At 58.4% G+C, this 19,249-nt stretch overlaps 2 protein-coding genes across 2 annotated transcripts; one reads left to right on the forward strand and one right to left on the reverse strand.

The window, feature by feature from the left end:
- The first annotated feature begins 1,387 nt into the window (after window positions 1-1,387).
- Window positions 1,388-1,960, forward strand: LOC134152202 (glucagon-1-like). Its single transcript, XM_062597369.1, has 2 exons — window positions 1,388-1,478; window positions 1,803-1,960. The coding sequence occupies exons 1-2, from the start codon at window positions 1,388-1,390 to the stop codon at window positions 1,958-1,960; spliced, it is 249 nt and encodes an 82-aa protein (XP_062453353.1).
- Window positions 1,961-3,735: 1,775 nt separating this feature from the next.
- SLC4A8 (solute carrier family 4 member 8) lies at window positions 3,736-17,609 on the reverse strand. Its single transcript, XM_062597157.1, has 24 exons — window positions 17,565-17,609; window positions 15,762-15,843; window positions 15,410-15,544; window positions 15,192-15,327; window positions 14,915-15,075; window positions 13,971-14,159; window positions 13,775-13,863; window positions 13,492-13,649; window positions 12,800-12,887; window positions 12,304-12,450; window positions 12,042-12,133; window positions 11,644-11,818; window positions 11,393-11,526; window positions 10,519-10,764; window positions 10,301-10,406; window positions 9,213-9,374; window positions 8,433-8,546; window positions 7,898-8,059; window positions 7,022-7,273; window positions 6,189-6,257; window positions 5,432-5,605; window positions 5,189-5,326; window positions 4,693-4,793; window positions 3,736-4,134 (listed from the first exon to the last, which is right to left on the reverse strand). The coding sequence occupies exons 1-24, from the start codon at window positions 17,607-17,609 to the stop codon at window positions 4,047-4,049; spliced, it is 3,243 nt and encodes a 1,080-aa protein (XP_062453141.1). The 3' UTR covers window positions 3,736-4,046.
- Window positions 17,610-19,249: the final 1,640 nt, after the last annotated feature.

Consider the following 19,249-nt stretch of genomic DNA (forward strand, 5'->3'; position numbering starts at 1 on the left):
AGACCAGAGGCAGGAGCTGGCTGCTGACAGCACAAGGTTCGGCCGGTCTACGCAGTCTGCTTAAGCCTGAGCTCTGTTTCCAACCTGATTTGGGGCAGGAACTGGGCGATGGGATCAGGGAAGGTCGGACGGGACGACGGGCTATGGAGGAGGTCGAGTATCCAAGGCTCCTGCAACCAGGAGCGGGGCACAAGCGTTGAACCCGAAAGCAACCCAACGGGGCTGGTGGCATCCAGCAGCCCCCAAACTCAGGTTCTCCGTCCCCAGGGGTCGAGCGGGACAGACACGGCGAAGCCCGGATCCGGCCGGCCGGGCGTTTCGGGAGCAACCCGGAGGAGGATGAGGCAGCCCGGGGCCAGGCAGACGAAGGCTGCCACCTGCTGCTCGGCAAAACCTAAAACCAGGACAAATCGCGGCTCTCCGCCGGCGCGGGCTCCCGGCGCGGCGGCGGCGAGCCCAGCGCCGAGCTCGAGCCAGTCCACCCCCGCAGCCGGCCTTTCCCATCAGGCCGCTCTGGGCCCCTAATTAAGGCTCTTCTAGACTCAGCGTCCCCCGAACGCTGGTCATCCGGTGACAGGGACGCTAATTATGGAAATCTCTTTGATAGAACCACGATAATTACCCGAAAGGTCCCGCACGAGAAGGCGGCAAGCGGCCGAACGGGCGCCTTCGCCCCCCGCCGAGCCGGGGACCCGCCGAGATTTCTCGCGCCAGCCAAGAGGTGCCCAGAGCCCCCCCATCCCGCAGGCGCCCCGTTACCCCCCGGAGCAAATTAGCACTAACGAACGTGTCCCCTCACCCCATGGCTTTGGCTCCGGTGCTATTTTGGGGACAAAACTGGGCTCTGCGACTCCGTGACATTGCAGCGAGTGCTCGCGGGCGCTTTCGCACCCGAGCGCTTCTTCTTCCATTTCAATCCTTGCTTTTTATTAGTATTATTAGCATCATTTTCCCCCCCTTTTTCCCTTCTCCCCGCTTGGAAGAGCAGCCCCGCAGGCCCTTCTCCCGGAAGGCAGAAAGCAACAGGTCACTTCTGCGGCGCCGGCAGCGAAATTAAAAAAAAAAAAAAAAAAAAAGCAAGAAGAAACCCCCACCGCTGAAGGCAAAAGCTGAAAAACACGGCAGCGACTATATTTTTTGCAACTTAAAAAAAAAATAAATTAACTAAAAAAAAAAAAAGCCCTGTAATGATTCACGCTGACCCATCGGACTGAAACCGGGAGCGCGGCCGACCTACCTGTCATCTCGGAGCATCCTGCTGAGGAGCTTAAAAGCGCGGGGAAGGCGCCGGGCGCAGGCACAGGCGGCTCGGAGGAGGACGCAGGGGTTTTGCTGCGCGACCTTCCCGCGCGCTCGCTCGCCGCTCGCTCGCCGCCGCGGCGCCCAGATGCGAGTCGCCGGGTGGCTGCCGCTCGCCGGGCTGCTGCTGGCGGTGCCGGTGCCCGCCGCGCGCCTGGCCGCCGCCGGGTACGGAGCCGGTTTCACACCCCCCCCCCCCACCCCCTTCCTTGGGCTTTTCGTTTCGCTCTTCGCGCTCTCCCCGCGCCCGGGACCCCGTCGCCGCCCCCGGGAATTTTGCAGCAAGCGGCTCGCGGGCTCCGGTTTAGCGGCGGCGGGAGTGGGGGGGGGGAAGGAGATAACGGCACCGCGGCGAGGAGCCTTCCCACCACTTTTAACCCCTTTTCTTTTTTTTCCCCAAAATCCCATTTTTTTCCAAAAAATCCCTTTTTTTCCCCAAAATCCCTTTTTTCCCCAAAATCCTTTTTTTTTCCCCCCCTCCTTTTTTTCCCCTTTGCTCGCCCCAACCAGATGGCCGCCGCACCAAGGGCTCCGGGGCGCCGCGGCCGCGCTCAAGCGGCACTCGGAGGGCACCTTCACCAGCGACTTCACCCACTACCTGGACAAGCTGAAGGCCAAGGACTTCGTGCACTGGCTCATCGACACCAAGCGCTACAGGTAAAGGGGCGCCCGCCGGAGCCGCCTTCCCGGAGCCGAACCGCAGAGGGGGGGAAAAATACGGAGCAAGCCGGGCACGCAGCAAAACCCAGGGTGGGTTTTTCTTTTTTTTTTTTTTCACCCTTATTTTCTGATTTTTCTTTCCCCCCCCCCCCCCTTTCGTGCAGCTCCACGAAGCGGGACCTGGAGGCTGCGGCCCGCGGGCTCCCGCTCCCCGCCGGCCGGGTAAGTCGGAGGCGCCCGGCGCCTCGGCCGCGATAAACGAGTGATTTTAAAACACACATGGGGCAAGCGCTTGGCGGGGAGGGGGGGACGAAGCTGCTTTCGCTTCCCAGGCGTAACGAAGGGGCGACCGGAGCCGGTGCCGCCGCCCTCGGGCCCCCCCGCGAAACGGCTCGTCGCTCCCCAACCGCCTTCGCCGCAAAATCGGCGCCCGCGGACCGGCTCTGCCTCCGCGCCGGCGCTTTCCCACCCGCAGCCCCCCCGTCCGTCCGTCTGCCCGTCCGCCCATCCGTCTGTCCGTGCATTTTTTGCTCCTTCCCGGTGCAAACGGTGCCGCGCGCCGCCGGGGAGGCGAGCGGGGCCGAGCTGCGAGAACCCGCGGCCGGAGCAGGGAGGCGGCGACGGAGCCACCCGGAGGCAAACGGGTCTTTTCTTATCATTGTTTTATTATTATTATTATTATTATTATTATTATTATTATTATTATTATTATTGTTTTCCCCTTCTCTATAGTCAAGGAGCGACAGTGGGAAGCCAAAGACGGACGCGACTCGGCCGGGCGACGCAGGGCGCCCGGTTATTTGGGTTTCACCGCGCGATCCCCCCCCTCCATCAATCCAATTAAAAGCTTGACGAATCACAAGGATTTTAGCTGGCGAATAACATTTTTTTTTTCTCCTCCCCTCCTCTTTTATTTACAACATGGAGCGTTTCCAAACTAGATCATCTTTTGCCACAAAAATAAATGTATTTCAGTATCTCCAAAGCAGAAGTAGTTTCTCTATTTCCACATGTAGCATGTTAGGAGGGAAAAACAGACCACGAGGGAGGGGGGGGGGAAAGGAAAACCAGTGGCAGCACCTTATTTATTCCCTTCTGACGTTTTCGCCTCTTCCTCGTTCAGGGATTCCCACGCATTTCGTTTGGGGAAGCTTTTCCAAAGTTGCTTGGGAAGTTGCTGCTTCCAGCCCTGTCCCCGCTGCTCGGCCCCAGCCTTTCTGCAGCCTGCAGCGGCCCCAGCAGCTCTGTTTCTTCTCCAATTTTTTTTTTTTCAAAAGTCATCCTCCCTCCAAACCCAGGTTTTCTCTCCCCAGCTCGGCCCCCAGGGCACGAGTCCTTCACCCGCGCCGGAGCGAAGGGCCTGGCATCTCCCGCCCCCGCTGAAAACCCCAGCTAACGCCCTAAAAATACAGAAATATGATTAAAAAAAATAAGAATAATCAGTTAGAGACTTCAGAGCTGCTTTTTACAGGCCGGGCAGCGACAGGAGCGGGTCGGCGCCGGCCCAGCTCATTGCACCCGGCGCGGGGCGTTCGCCAACGCTCCCACCCCCGTCGGATCAGGGCTCCCCTCTCCCCCGGGCTTTGCTCCGTGGGAAGGGGGAATATCCCATGCCAGCACCCTAAATCCACCAGCTGCTCCCCTTCTGGCTCTTGCAGAGCTTTCACCGCCTCCTCCCTCCCCGGCGGGGAAGAAAATTATAAAATAAACGGACGATGCATCGAATATAACAGAAAATGGTTTCATACATTCAGAGTTTATATTTGGGGGGGGAAAAAAAAGAAAGAGGCGGAGGGGGAGCTGGATACTAAAAAAAGAAAAGAAACTCCGACAGCGCTGAAGGGTTAGGCGGAAGCATCCCTCCACCGCCCCGAATCCGCACCGCGCGCGCCGAGGCCGCTGCGTGCACCTCGCTTGGCCGGTCTGGAGACACCGAACGCCCGAAGCCCGGAGATGATGGGGGACGTCGGGATGGCTTTGACGCGGAGCCGGCTGAAGAGAGCACCGGGCAGGGCTTTTGCTCCCTTGCTCTTCGCTCTCCTCCGCTCGAACGGGCGGCTTCTCCCCGTGGCTCGTCCTCCTCGGCTTCAGAGTTTTTCTGTGTTCATGGTGAGCGCTTTCCACACGGTCGTTTTAGGCATCTCGTCCGAGATGTTGATGTCGGAAGGATCGACCCTGCAATAAACATTTCAGGCAGCGAGCGCCGCGGCTGCGGGAACCGAGGCCGAGGGCGAGGAGCGGCGCGGAGCTGCTGGAGCACGAATTTTAGGATGCCTGAAAAAGCCGCTGAGCACCAGCTCAGTGCAAAGGTTCGTGCGGGCTTTTAGCATCCCACCGAACCAGGTTTCTAAGCCACCGCCGCTAACGGGTACGTGCGCGCAACTCCTCCGTCCTAAAGCGCGTCGAGCCCTGCCGGCGGGGACCTCGCGAGCTTTGGGGGGCGGCCGGGAGCCGTGCGCCCACTCTGCTCCCTCGACCCGCGAACGAGGCGCGGGCCCTTCCCCTTCCCGGCGGGCATCGCCGGCCCGGCCGAGCCTCGAGCCCGGGGGGGGACGGGGGGCTGGGGATCCGATCCCCAGAGATGCTGCAGGACTTCACCGCGTTTGCTCCACTTTCACACCAAGCTCACCGCGAGTTTCTAAGCGATGCTCAAAGACGCAAGCAGAAGACAACCGTGCCAAACGCCTTCAAACTACTCCTGCCAGGGGGTCCTGGCGTTCACCGGAGCTTTACCTGTCGCTATTGTCTTGCTTCGAGACATCTGAGTAGCTGATTTTGCCCAGGTTCAGCTGGACTGAATTTGCAGCAGCAGCTTCCATCATCTTCTGCGACTCCTGCAGGAAAAGGGACAAACCAGGTTCTCTGCCCTCGAGCTAAGCAGAGTCGAACGCAAAATCCTGCCCGGCCGTGACGCCCCAGGTGCCACTTGCCACGATCAGCCATTAGCAGAGCGGGGCAAAGCTTTTCGCTTCAAACATTTTGGGAGGGTTACAAATCCACTACAACTAAATCTTTCCCCCCAAAATTACTTAAAGACTAGTTTTAGGAATTACATGCCTGTTGTTCATGTGTTAAGCTCACAGCTGATTTTGCAAAAACTGATGATGTGGCATCTAGGCTATTGGGGTCTATTCCTATTTAGCTCTGATCTTCCCACCATCATTCAAAGACAAGCCGTGTCCACCACGGCCACAGGGAGACATCCAGCTTCGAGGAGTCAACATGTTACCTCTTCTTCTTTGGCTTCGTTTTTGGCATCATCCAGTTTCTTCTTCTTGCTTTCTGGCATGAGGTCATCCAGCCAGCTGAGCTCTCGCTTCGAGAAGCAGAAATCCATGACCTTCCGCACAAAGACGAGAGCCAAAACCTTCACGAACAGAGGATGCGGTTAGGCCAGCGAGGGCGCTAGGTCTCACTCGGATGCGAGGGCTCCAGCTCTGCAAACTCGCCGCTGTCGGATACCAGCTCTTACCATCATGGGGAAGACGATGGCCGCAGGGGACGCCTTGATGATCCACAGCAGGATGAGGCAGCTCAGCTGGATCAGCGTGAAGAGATGCACTTTTCGCAAGGGGACGTGCCGCAGGTAGATGAAGTCCGGCTGGTGTTTCTCAGGCATCCCGAAGAGCTTCAAGCGATCGAAGAACTGCAAGAGCGCAGGGAGACGTTATCACCTTGAGGCAGGACCGCAGGAGGCTTCTGGCCCTGCCAAGGCTCCCAGGGACTTTTCAGGACCTTGCTCACAATAAAAAGCCATCAATCCCACCATGTTCATCCCGGGAGCGTGGGTTAACAACCAGCTTTCCCTTCGCTCTAACTATAAACCAGCAATTGCCTGTAGGCTAGGGAAGTCTAGCTCACCCCCACACACGCTTGTAAGTGCCGTCCATCTAATTGCAATTATTCTAATTTATTCCACAAATTAGAGTTTCTTGGTCCGGTGAATGCCTGCAGCACGGAGTTCCACAGCCCGACCGCACCAGCGGGAGAAGCTTCCCTCCCTTCGCACCTAACCGAACGCGGACGTGCCCTCGCACGTTGATACAGGCCGAGCTGAACCTGCCCTCCCCACCGCCCGACGGGCCTCTGGTGCTTCCACTCGTTTCTCTTTCTTGCACAAATTATCTTCTTTGCTCGCCCTCGGAGAGGCTTTTCCCAAGCCACTGATCAGAAGACCTTTCTAATGCTTTCTGACGAAATAGCGGGGAGTTGACACGCTACGCCCGTACCTGAATTCCTCGGAGCGACGATACACCCATGTAGAGAAAGACACCGTAAAGCACAGGCATTGGTATAAGCTGCGAACAGAAAACAGGCGTCTGAAATAGATACACGGCGTGCTCAATATTAGCATTTATTCTACAGGCAATGCCTAAAATTGCCGAAAGTTCTCCAGTTTCCGTGGGTTATAGACGTGTCGAGGTTTACCATCAGAGATTTTGTGTGCGAGTTAGCGCTCTACTTCAGGCTGAACTTTGGGGTTAATTTTCATCAGAATGATTCTGTTTTCTAGAAAAGTTAGAGGAAAATACAGGGTTTCTCCAGTGCTATAACACAACAAAGGCATGCCGCGTTCTGTGGCAGTAGAAAATCATTTCTGTATGTTCCTGTGGTAACACGGAAACAGAAAGCGTTTCCTTTCAGCCTGGAGATGGGATTATTTTGCGGCAGGAACGTGTAAGAAAGCCCGTGGGAATGATTGCAGCGGGTTTAACTCCTGGGAATGGTTGTTCCGGGGCATTTCAGGAGTAAATTGCAACCAATAAACCGCTGCCTGTCCAAAAAAGAACAGATGATCTGGTCTGAATACGGCTGATCGTAGCCTATAAACACAGATGGGCTTGAAAGACACCCGAAGAACGAAGCATCTGTGTCGCTCGCTTCCCTCCAGCCTTCCGAACTGAGGGCTAGAAAACAGAACGGAGGCCAGAATCCCACCGCGCGTCAAGCCTGGAGGTTTGGGGTTGCCTCCCGCCGTGCCCCGCAGTTATTCAGGCCTGGAGTGGAGGGAATGCTTTTGTACAACCCCCAAGAAGCTTTAGGAGGTTTCACAGCCTCTTACCTTTAACACACTGGTCAAGAAGACCGAACAACCCATGAGCACAAATATCATCAAGCCGGTGACTCTCTGCTCTCGTATGCCCAGAAACTTGGGTTGTTCTCCCGGCGCTGAGCAGCTGGACTCCAGTTTGAGGCTGTTCACGTGGGTGATAGAGAGGACAGTTGCAGCAACGAACCACGGCAGCCCCATCACGGAGCACACGCCGAGCATCACGGCCACCATGAGAAGATCCAGGTGGTACCCGCATCCTTTCTGCGGGGAGCAAGAACAGAAGCAGCATCCCACAACACCAGCGCAACACTGGCGTATCAAACCAGGCCAAAGCCCAGCTCAAGCCAACTTTTGGAAAATTAAAAAATGGGAAGTGAACAGCCAGGCTTTGTGCAAGCACCTCTTGTGCAAGCCGGGCAGGAGTTCAAAGTGGATGTGGGGCTTTTTTGTGCAATGCCTACTTCTCAAAAAAAAGGCAAAAAAAAAAAAAAAAAAGAAAAAGAAAAGAAGAAGAAAAAGGAAAAAAAAAAACTTTGTTTTATTTTTAATTCATAAAAAGTTTCCACCACTTCCAAGTAAGAAAAGACCCAGAGTTTTCCCTGGCAGTGTGGCAAAATGATTTGTTCCCCTAGCTGCCGCTGACATTTTCAGACAAAATACTCTTCTATATTGCTTGAAGATTAATTTACTGCTCCGAAAGACTGCTCAGGCGAGTTCCCTGTGGTTTGTTGTGACATGAATAATCTCAGAAAGCATCCTGCAGAGCACATCAACGCTGTCCCAACAAACAAACGCCTTTGCTAAGCTTTTGCAATGGGTGTTTCTCCTGGCACTGGCAGCCAGGAGCAGGCTGGGGAAGGGGTCACTTCACGGCAGCCCCCTCACCTGAAGCTTGTGCTCCTTCCTGTTCACGATGACTGCAGTGATCTGCTGGTCCATGAAGATCAAGATGGTGCAGAGCAGAGCCGGGACGAACGCTGCCAACACTGTCCACCAAGGGTTGGGTCCTACGGGGTTGATGAGCCATCCCCGGTCATCTCTGGTGGGCTGCAGCAAAGAACGGACAACAGCATTGCCTCCCAGCCCAGCCACTTCGCTGGGCACCACCACCTCCCCTCTATCTCCTCACTGAAGCGTCTCACAGCCCTGCTTTGCCCACCCACGCTGCTGTCCTCCTTGCAAGCAGGGCAGCTGTAGATATTCCTCCTGTAACTATCTGGTTTAGGGGTTGTCTTCTTGTTTCCCAGAGGATTTGACACCCTTTAAGGTGGAAGAGATGTTCACGGCACCAGGATCTTGTTGAAACTCTGACCTATCCTTCCTCTGCATCACCTTGCATCCCACATGGCTCCTGGTTTCACAGCATCACTAGGGCCCGAGCACACAGCGAAACCAGCTCTGTGCTGAAACACCCCATTACCTTGAACATACTGGGGACGTGAAGCTTCGGTGAGGGGATCCCAATCAGGAAGTCAATAATCACCATGATGACGATGGTGAAGAAAACAGCAAAGTCGCTTACGGTGGACCGTACCTGGGGCAAGAAACCTGAGCTGAAAGAGGCATCGCAAACACTGTCACAGAGCTTGGCGGAAGAGTCATGGGACATAAAGTTAAGGCTGGTTAACAAAATCCCACCGCTCTGACGACACGCAGCCAAATCCCTCGATTAGATACTGTTGCTGTGTTTGTCCCTGCAAGACTTTCAGAGGGAAGAAAACAGTTTAATGGGGTGAGCAAGGTGTTGCTTTAATTCAGATCTCAAGAAATCTGCTTGATCCTTGTTCACGTTCACACTCGCAGGTAAAACGGGAATAAGGCACCGAGGCATCATTTCTTCCCCGTAAGGGAGAAATACAGCCTCTTTTTCTACAGGCTCCCCATTTGTGTCAACTTTCCCCTTGAGCACGTAACACAGGGGGTGAAGAGTTAACCTTGGAGGACCTGATTTTCCACTGCCCTGCTCCCTGAGCAAAAATTCCCCCTAGGGCAGGTTGCAAGGCACACGAGAAATGCTAGAATCACTTTGCACTTGCGGAAAGGAGTTCAAGACATCCAGGGTGGTGGAGAACTTGGCCTTTTAAAGGCTTCTCCATCAAGGACTCCCAGGTGAGTGGTGGCAGATGCTGCTTAGTGCTCCAGTCAAGTCATTTGGGGAAACGTGTGAGGGGACTGTTGCTTGCCACCATCGTCTACCTACTCTGGTTGGGAAATAGTGGCTGGTTTTAAACGTCTTCAGTGAGCCCGACAGGATAAAGGTGGAGAAGAACAGGATGCAGGACCAGAAGAGGACATTGGGTGTGTAGGGGCCATCGTGTCCACAGGCAGGTCCATGAAATTCACCATGCAAATGCTGACATTCCTGGAGAAACAGAGTGTCAGGACACAACAGCAGTGTGCGAGTGGCAAGGAAACCGTGGACGCCTAAGGGTTTTCTAAGGATCTTATTCCCAGATCCATGACCTTGTACCCGCTGCCACTGACTGAGATTTCGATTTGCTGAGCAGTAGCAACCGAGCAAGTTGAACATGCAACACAAACTCCACAGAGGAGAGCAGACAGGTCAGTCACATCAGGACACCATGCCATAGACCCATGGCGCATCCACCACTCGAACGGCAGGTAACCATGGCCAGAGAAGACTACATAGGAGAATGAAACATCCGGAGGAGGATGCTGGGAACTCTTAGGGATAAAGACTGAGGGAACGGGGAAGGATGACTAAGATAACGGTGGAAGGAAAGGAGAAAAGACAAACTGTCGCTTCCCAGGGGAGGGCTTGCAGGACCTGGCCAAGAGGTGATGAGGATGCCCGTAAAATCTTTGCATCCTACACACAGGCTCTGCTGCCAGCTACAACAGCCCCAGCAGCTGCTCTCACATGCAAAGTTATGCATGTACTTACAGACATTGCTGAATAAGAGCCAGGGACCCAGATTTATTAGGAACCAATTAAGGAAGCCAATTACTGAAAGCATAAACTCAGGTCCTCCAGCTTCCACAATATTCAGTCCACCCACTTAATCTTGTTCCTGGTCAGAAACACTGTCCTGCAACAGGCTTCAGGAGGTTGGTTAGTCCTGGCTTTGGGGACAAGGTGAGCTCTCCTCCCCAGGTCCCTCAAGGGCGACCACCACCCGGATTGCATTGAAGCACTGATTTATCACAGCAGTGCTAGCACACTCTGAAGCACACCACCACTTTGTATCAGGTTAACAACGGAGGCAAACGCGCTGCAGAAATAAGTTAACCCCACGGCTGCGCTGCACCGAAAGCAGAGGCACTTACAGAGACCGTGAGGTTTTCCCAGGTGATTAAAGACGGGTTGATCTTGTTGCTCTCCCAGAAATGCAGGGTTTCATTGGTAGGATGGGCTGGGGCTTTGCATTTACAGCTGGGAGGAAAGAGGCCAGGAGAGCGTTGAGGGAAAGGCACCAGCGCTGTAGCTCTAATCTCTTACCGAGGGGCAGTGGCATCTTAGGGGAGAAAACCCAAGAGAAGCTCACTAGTAGATGGTCAGGAGGTCAAGCTTGCTGTCCACGTGGATCGGGTAAGTCTCTCCCAGCCAAATCAGCTTCTCTAGCGCCTCGTAGATGAAGATGATGCAGATGAGGGCGGCGAAGGCTTCCTCAGTAAAGCGGGTGATGTAGCACACCAAACAGCTGGCGTCCGTCGCCACCAGGACCACGCAGAGGAGGGTGGTCCACAGCCCGATGCACGCCCGCAGGGAGAGATAGGAGAGCGCATAGTCCCTGGGAAAACGAAACTGAGGGTGTAAAACGCAGCAGGAGGCTCCAAGCCGTGCTTCCCGCCGGGGAAGCTCGCGAGCAGTTTAGGAGAACGTCAAAGCTCGGGATGGCGAAGCCAGTTCCCATCTACCGCAGCCAGAACCTCGGGGCGGCAGCGCAAAAGCGGACTGTCAAGGAAAGCGGTTTTCACATGAGGAGCTTCTGCTTTTCCAGCAAAACAGCCCAAGCTCAAAGCATTTCAGCAGGGAGGAAACAGGTGTGGATATTTGGGGAAAAAACGCACTTCCAGCAAAAATCGCTTTAAAAATTGCCTCATTTGCGCACTCAAAATTAAGCAAATTTTCGCCCCCTCCTACAGCAAGCGCGTTTCGTGCCCCCGTCCCGCGCGCCGTCCCGCAGAGCCCTTCGGGGACCGGCCGCTCTCGCACCAGCACGTCCTAAAGCAGGAGCGTTCGATGCGCGTGGCACAGAGGACAACTTAAATCCCACAACTGCCTCTACGGGGGGAAGGAAAAGGGGGGAAAAAAGGGGGAAAAAAAGGCAGGGGGAAAAAAAGGGGGGGGGGAAATATCTTCTCCGCGCTATCCCCTTCCTCCCCGGGGTCCCGCCGCGCCCGGCGCGCAGCCCTTACTTGCAGAACTTGTACAGGATCTTCTCGAAGACGAGGACGGGGCCGGTGCTCCCGAGGATGGTGAGGGGTTGGCCGGCAAACAGGGAATACATCACGCCGGTCATGGAGGCTCCCAGCAGCGACTCCATGGCGCTCTGCCGGCGAGGGGGACGGGACGGGGGCGGGCGGTGAGCGAAGAGGGGCTGCGCCGGCGGGGAGCCCGCCGACGATAAACCCCCTCCCCGGGCCGCCGGGCGCGGACGCGCTCTCACTATGTGCCCGCCGGTCGCTTCCCCCAGCAGCCCGCCGAAGGTGATGACGGGCGACATGCAGGCGCAGTAGAGGAAGAGGAAGGACGCCAGGCACTGCAGGCTCACGCCGTCCCGAAAGTCGCTCCAGAACCAGGGGGCTTTTCGCTTCACGTCCAGGATCAAACCTCCAAAAAGCCTGAAGAGGAAGAAATAAAACCAGAAGAGAACAACAGCGAGTTTTGCCTCGTTTTTTTTTTTTCCCGCCGGACAAGAGCGATCACAGAAACAGAGCGGCTTTCCAGCTGCGGAGAAGCAGGATCCTCCTCATTTTACACCCAGAAAAAACTGGGATACAGAAAAGAAACTCCGCCAGCAACTCCGTTTTAGGAGGCAGAAAAAGCAACTGCTGAAGTTCAGACCTTCCCGTCCGCTGCAGTTCGGGACCGCTGTGTTTTTCCGGCTCACTGTGACAAGCGCCGTCGTCAAGGGCTCCTGGCACCTTCCTTTTTTTCTGTTGATGTGGAAATAAGATTAAAATACCTATTTTTAACTCTGGTTTGTTTTGTTTCTGACCCAGGCCTTTGACCCACTTGTGAATTCTTCTGCATTTGCGTTTGCTTCGCGTTAAAAGCCCTCGTGCCAGTGCGGCCCTGCTACGGACGGAAAAACGGCAGGACCCACCTGGGAAGGGACGTTCTTGGGGGGCTCGATCCTGATCGACGGATCCCACTCTCCAGGTGGCAAGACCGTGACCTGGTCCAGGAACTCATCGATGCCAGCCACGAGGTCGGTGCGGTCCTTGGCTTTATAGGCAACATCATGGAAAACCTGCAGATCGGAGGAAACCTGAACCGGTGAGAAGACAACCCACTCCCGAATGCCCTAACAGCGCGATAAGCATTTGGGTGGGTGCAGGACATTTTTTTCCCCCAAATGTTTAGCACTGGAACTGGCTAGAAATTTTCCCCCAAAGAAAATTCCCCAGGATGGGTTTGCAGCCTCCGGCACGTGGGGTTGACATGAACCCAAGCGTTTGCTTTGGGGCGTCAACGAAGGACGGATTATTTGGAAAGCTGATAAGCCAATGCACTTCCTCGCTACTGCAGAGGCAGAGAGAGGTGGTTTCGGTGAAGAAAGTCGAAAAAGATCCGTAGAGATCTCACGCATCTCATCACACCTCATCTGTCATGAGCGTAGCCATGGACCTGCCGATCTCGTGGTACTGATGGGCTTTTCCTTCCGGCCCGAGCAAAACAAACAGGAACCTGGGCAAGAAAAACAAAATGAGAGAAGAACATCCCCTTGCTTGAGAAGCACCCAAAGAAGCACACGGGAGCTCCCAGCCCAGAGCACGTCTCAGGAGAGGCGTCACCTAAGCTCACTGCCTCCTTAGAGCCTCCCCCAGCCGTCGAACCCTACGCGGATGAGCCTCGACGGCCTCTGTCCTCCGCCGTCCGAGAGATAAGGTCTGCGGTCCCTGCTTTTCCCGAGGTTGGGGCATTGCCAACGTTTCCCTGCCACGAGGTTTCTTGAGATCTAACAAGGACGGCATTTGCCCCGCACTGCCTTCTGCAATCGCCAGGATTTTTGGTTGTCTTTTGGCCATTTGGTTTTCAAGCAATGCATCAAAACCAGTAGTCCTTGAAAACACTATCGCTGGGCCAGCTTTGGCTGAAATCTGGGCCAGCTTTGGCTGAAATCAGCCAATGGATTTAAAAACTGCAGCAGGGAAGAGTGAGATGGAGGCGAGGAGAGAGAGGGAGGAGAAACACGGCCTTACTCGCACTGTTTCCTTGAGAAGCCAAACGAACATATGCGATTTGGTGGGTTTTTTTCTTAAACGACCAAGTTTCCGTTTCTTATCCTGACCTTGTCGGGATGGGAACTTCCGTCATGCCCGAGAGCAGAACAGCCGGAGTCAGGCGCGCAAACGCCACGATGGGACGCCGAAGAAAATCCAGCTCTCCTACGAGCACGTTTGACGCTTCAGCCCCGGTAGGAATTTTCTTCATGAAGTGCAGCTCCGCCTGGCCACAACGTGCGATTTTCAGGCAATTACCGCCAAAGCAAAGCCCTCGGCGCCCTGCAGCGCTGTCTGCAGCCAGGTTTCCAACCTGGCCCTGAAGGAGCGAGTAAGCTGCGTACATCTCACCTTGCTTAAATCCATTGGGCTTGTCTCATGGTTTGTCCCGTTTTTGGCTTCTACGGTGGCGGGAGGCGGATGCGGGGTCAGCGCTTGGGCTGGTGGGGAAAGGAAAGACAATCGGAAAGACGGGCAAGGTCAAGCAATCGGGAGGCTTCTCCTAGGTCCAAGTCTGGTGGTCCCGAAGCCCTGCAGAACCCCGCACCTGGTTTGTCGAGGAGGTGCAGATCTGTCTGCCTCTTGTTCACATCGGCGAGGGAGCGGACGATGGGGAGCAGGTTGTTCCGCTTCTTCTCGTTCTGGTGGTGATGCTTCTTCAGAAGGGCTTCCCGGACTCTCACCCGCATGCGTTCGTCAAACTCGTCGGACTGCTCTTGCTGATCGAGGATCATATCTGGGGACGGCAAAGGGAAACGTATCCGACCAGAGCAGAAAAGCTCCGACTCCAGATCCCTAAAGCCCCAGGCAAAAAGGCTGCACCGAGGTTCAGCGTAACGCAAACGCAACCTTCTCCGGCGGGAAGCGTTAACACGGTTCAGCCTTTGCAAAGACAGTAAGAACTTTCTTCTGCTAAAAAACCACCATCAGGTGCTTATTCAGCGCTCAGCTAATACAATTACTGCCCATTCCAAATAATGCAATTTTCTTGCCTGATCTGGCCTCGCTGTATTACTCTCCAGATTTAACCAAATTATAAGCAATCTACAGCACAGAGTTCCCCCGAGTTTCCTTGGCCAATCGACTTTAATTGGCGGAGCCTGGGGAGAACTGTGCTACGAGCGGAGCTGACTTCACCAGCTCGTGAACGCGCTGAACCTGCCAATCAAAGACAATTTCTACCAAGCCGCTTTTTCAATTAACTTCACTCATCTTCCCCGCAGAAATACACTGCTCGGTCACCTGCCAGGTAAACTCTGCTTTCGCAGCTCTCAAATCCTAGACACTGAGGCAAAACGAAGAGGAAAAGCGAGGGAATTGTTTGCGATACGGAGTTTGTTTAAAGAAGTTCAGCTCTCCGGCAGGCTGCACGTTCCCAGGAGCAGCCTGCTTCGCTCCGAACGCGGCTCCTCTTTGCCTGGAGAAGACCCTCCGGGGGCTTCCCGGCTGGCCGCCCGCCCCGGCGCGTCCCCCCGCGCACGCCGGCGCTACCTGCGATCTCCTCGATGCTGTTGGCGCTCATGTCCAGCAGCACCGTGCCGTTGATGATGCAGCTTCGCAGCTCGAAGAGGCTGTGCAAGGACAGCGTGGCCACGTAGGGTTTGCTCCAGCGCTCCCCGCCGTCCTCCACGTCCTCCTCGAACTTCAGCCACCTGCGCGGGCCACGCCGGGAGATGGAGAGCGGCCGCGACCGGCCCCGCCGCGAGGAAACGGCCCCGCTCCGGGCTGCTGCCACCCGTCGCTCGGCGGACGAGGAGCTCGGCTCTACCTGGCCGTCTCCTTCCACTCCGCGTGCTCGCCCTCTTTCACGCAGATCTCGTCCAGCTCGGTGAACAGCTCGTGGGGCACGTGCTCCTCGTCCTCCTCGGCGCCCAGGATGAACTGCACCCGCTGCGACGGCGTGTCTGCCGGAGGAAGGCGAAGCGCCGTCGCCGCGCGCCCCGGCGCCGGTACCCGGCGGCTGCAGAGCTGGACGGACGCGCTCACCGCGGTAGCCCTGGCCCGCCGGGGCTGCGCCCTTCGCCCGCTCCCGCTTCCGATGCCGCTGGCCGTGCGGCCGGCGGTGCCGGTGGCTCTGCCTCACCAGGGGCATCCGCACGCCCACGTACAGGGTCCGGTGGCCTGCAAAAACCGGCGGCGCCGGGCGTTAAATCGACGCGAGCGACCGAAAGCCGGGAGAGGGACAAGGCGGCAGGACGGGGGCTTCGTCCGCGGCGGACGGCGCGGAGCGAGCGGCGTCCGGGGGACGCGGCGCCGCGGGGAAAGCGAGCGCGGAGCAGACCCGGGACCTGCATCGAAACCGGAGAAAAATCGCTCCGGGCGGCCGGCAGCGGCTCACCTTCCAGCTCCTCCTTCTCATAGTGAATGTTGACGACGTTGCTCGTCCCACCCTGGTCGACGACGGCCTCTTCGTCGGGTCGCTGCTCGGCAGAGGGAGAAAGGTAAAGGCAAGGGGCGCTCAGCCCTGCGCGCGGCTTTCCAGCCGCAGCCTCATGGCAAGAGGCTTTTCTTTCCGTGCCGGAATAAAACAGCCGCCGGGGTGGCTCGTTTTCGCCGTATTATGGGGTTTAATGCAGAGGCAGAACCGCAGCAGAGCAAAACCGGGCAGCTCCCGGCGGCCGGTTACCTGCAGGCTCGGCAGCGGCTCCGCGCCGTCGCTGCCGCCCTGCAGCTCGGCGGCCGCCGCCGGCGCCCGAGCCTCCGGCTTGCGCATGGGGCCGGGGCGGCCGGCGGAGGGGGGGGCTCGACCGACCGCCGCCGCCGCCGCCAACGGCGCTTGGTTTTACCGGAATCCCAGAATTCGCCCGGCCGTTGCAGGCGGTTACGGAAAGGCGCCGAGCTCGGGGGACGCGGCCCGCGCCGGCGGCCGAGCGCGCGGCACCCGAGCGCCGATCGCCCCCGCGCGCGTTATCACTTAACCTTAACGCTTCGAGAGTGAATACAGGAGAAAAAAGGAAAAAAAAAATAATATAGGGGCCGTTTCTCGTGGAGGAGCAGCCGCGGCGGCCCGGCCTGGCGCCTTCCCTCCGCAAAACACATCCGCTCGGCGCGGCTCCGGGAGACACCCGAGCTCGGGGTTATTTTTGCTTTGGGTTTTCTTTTTAGTGTTTTCTCCGTGAGACAGCAAAACGGCTGCAGCTCGGTCGGTTCCCGGCCCCGCGCGGTCCTTCCCGCTGGGAAAAGCCGGGTGGATCCCGGGGGAAGAGCCCCGGAGGCTGAGGGCGAGCGGCGGCGCGAGGCTCCCGCGGGCTCCCGGCGCCCCGACCAACGTCGGCGCCGGCTGATCCGCGTCGCCGAGCGCGATGCGGCTGCCCCGAAATGTAATTAATAAAAATTATCCCGGCCGCTGGGCGAGGAGCTTTGCGCAGCGACGCCGTGGCGGAGCCCCGAGCTCCTTCTCCGCACCGTAAATACCGCCCGGAGCTGAATTTAGCCGGGAATTATATTTCCCGCGCTCGGGTGGGAGGCAGCAGGCGGGCGCGACGGAGGGGCGACGCGGTGGAGCGCTGGACCCCCCCGGCCTCGGCCTCCTCCGCCGTCCGGCCGCCGGGACCGCTCCCGTCCCTCCGAGGTTTTCCCGCCGGCGCCGAGCGGAGATTCGAGCTCCGGCGCTTGCGTGCTGCTCGCGTCCTTAAAATGGATGCTGCCTTGGTGGGGGGCATCTCGGGAGGCCAAAACCCCCCGGGGCCCGGCGTGCAAAAGCAGGCGGCGGCGGGGAGGGGGGATGCTGGGGGGGGGCCGTTGGCGGCTGCACCCTGGCGCTGGGCGCATCCGGCGGGGACGGGGGTCTGCAGCGTGTGTCCCCCCCCCCCCCCCCCAGGGCCGCAGGGTGCTGCAGGGCCCCTGGGCACCCCGCAAAGGGCTGCAGCATCGCCGGGGGGGGGGGAACGGGGACCTCCGTGCGCACTGCCCTGTGCAAGGGCACGGGGACGAGGGGGGGGGGGTGCGGAGGGGGGGGGGGTGCTGATGTGCTCCCCCAAAGCAGCCCCCCCGCTCCGCACCCTGCTCCGCGCCCCCTCCCCTGGCAGCAGGCGCCTCGCAGGTGTTTTGCGGCCGTCTTGCCCCCCCCCCCCCCCGCCGCCGCCGGGAGATGCCGCAGCGGAGCATCCCGCCCCCCCCCCAGCCCCCGGCGCCCCCGCACCTGGTAGCTGAGGATGCCATCGGGCTCGGTGCTGCCCGCCGGCATGGCCGGGCCGGGCCGGGCCGGGCCGGGCCGGGCCGGGGCCGGGGCCGGCTCCCCCCGCTCCCCCCCGCCGCCGCCGCCGCTCGCAGCGGCTCCAGCAGCTCCCGGCGCCGCGGCCAGACACCGCCCAGCCCCGCGCTGGGGGCGGCGGCAGGAGGCGGCGCCGGGCCGGGCCGGGCCGGGCCGCAGGGACCGGGCGACGGGTGGAGACGGGTCCTCAGCATCCCCCTCCCCCCCTCCCCGGGGCCTGCAGCATCCCCACCGGGGCCCCTCAGCATCCCCCCCCCCCCCCGGGGCCTGCAGCATCCCCCCAGGGACCCCTCAACATCCCCCCCCCGGGGACCTGCAGCATCCCTCCCGGGGCCTGCAGCATCCCCCCAGGGACCCCTCAACATCCCCCCCCCCCGGGGACCTGCAGCATCCCCCCCGGGGCCTGCAGCATCCCCCCAGGGATCCCTCAACATCCCCCCCCCCGGGGGCCTGCAGCATCCCCCCAGGGACCCCTCAACATCCCCCCCTCCCCGGGGACCTGCAGCATCCCTCCCGGGGCCTGCAGCATCCCCCCAGGGACCCCTCAACATCCCCCCCCCCGGGGCCCCTCAGCATCCTCCCCCGGGGGGCCGAGAGCATCCCCACCTGGGGCCCCTCAGCATCCTGCCACCCAGGGGTCCTTGAGGTTCCTCCCCTCGAGGCCCCTCAGCATCCCCCCCCAAGGCCCCCCAGCATCCTCCTGCCCCCTGTATACCCCGTGCTGCCCGCAGCGTGTCCCCCCCCCACCCCCGGCAGCGCGGGTGCCAGTGCTGCACCCCTGCAGCCCCCAGGTCTCCGGGACAGCACCCGCCTGGGGCTCCGAAACGGCCGGGAAGGAAAAGGCTCAGAAATGGCAGGAGAAAGGGCCGGCAGCCCCGGAGCGCGCAGGCGGGAGCCCGGCCCGACCCGCCGCCCCCGGGGAGCTGCCCCCGTCTCCCCCGGCCCTCGCTCTGGAGGCCTGGTTTAACCCGAGACGTCTCCCCGCACCCATAAACCGCCCCGAGGCCGGCGTGGCCGAAGGCAGAGCCCGCCGGCGGGTCTCACAACCCCGAACCCCCTCCAGAAGAGCCGGCTACTGCCCTCGGGCTTTGACAACTTCAGCAAAAACTCTTCTAATTGCAAAATTTTAAGGTTATTAAATTGATTTCCAAGGTGGGTCTTCTGCTGCACGCGCCAGTCTCGGACTCCACGAGTTCATTTCCTAACGAAATGGGATAGGAAACATTTATCCTCCGTTAACGGGAGATGAAAATAGAGTGTAAGATGTTAATTAACGGGACTGTTAGCCATTTCCTATAATTGCGGGTAGCACAGATGGGGCCACCCTGCAGGTGGGGAAGAGCTGGTCCCCGTTCCACTTACTGGTGATGAAAACTCCTGGAACTAACCACGGGACTGGGGACAACTGCAACAGAGAGGGATTTTTATTTTCTTCCCCCTGCCAGAAATATTGGCTTTGTTCTTGTTGCAATAAATCTAAATATTTCATTACTCTTCCATTAGGGGTATTAAATCTTCTTCCTCAGCCTCCATCCTATGGAAATTGAGATCCTGATTTCTTCAGGTTCCTTTGAAAACGCTGACCCAAAAGAGAGCGGTGCCTGAAAAAGTTA

This window comes from Rhea pennata, chromosome 29 (assembly GCF_028389875.1).
Source record: "Rhea pennata isolate bPtePen1 chromosome 29, bPtePen1.pri, whole genome shotgun sequence".
In the NCBI taxonomy this organism is placed as follows: domain Eukaryota; kingdom Metazoa; phylum Chordata; class Aves; order Rheiformes; family Rheidae; genus Rhea; species Rhea pennata.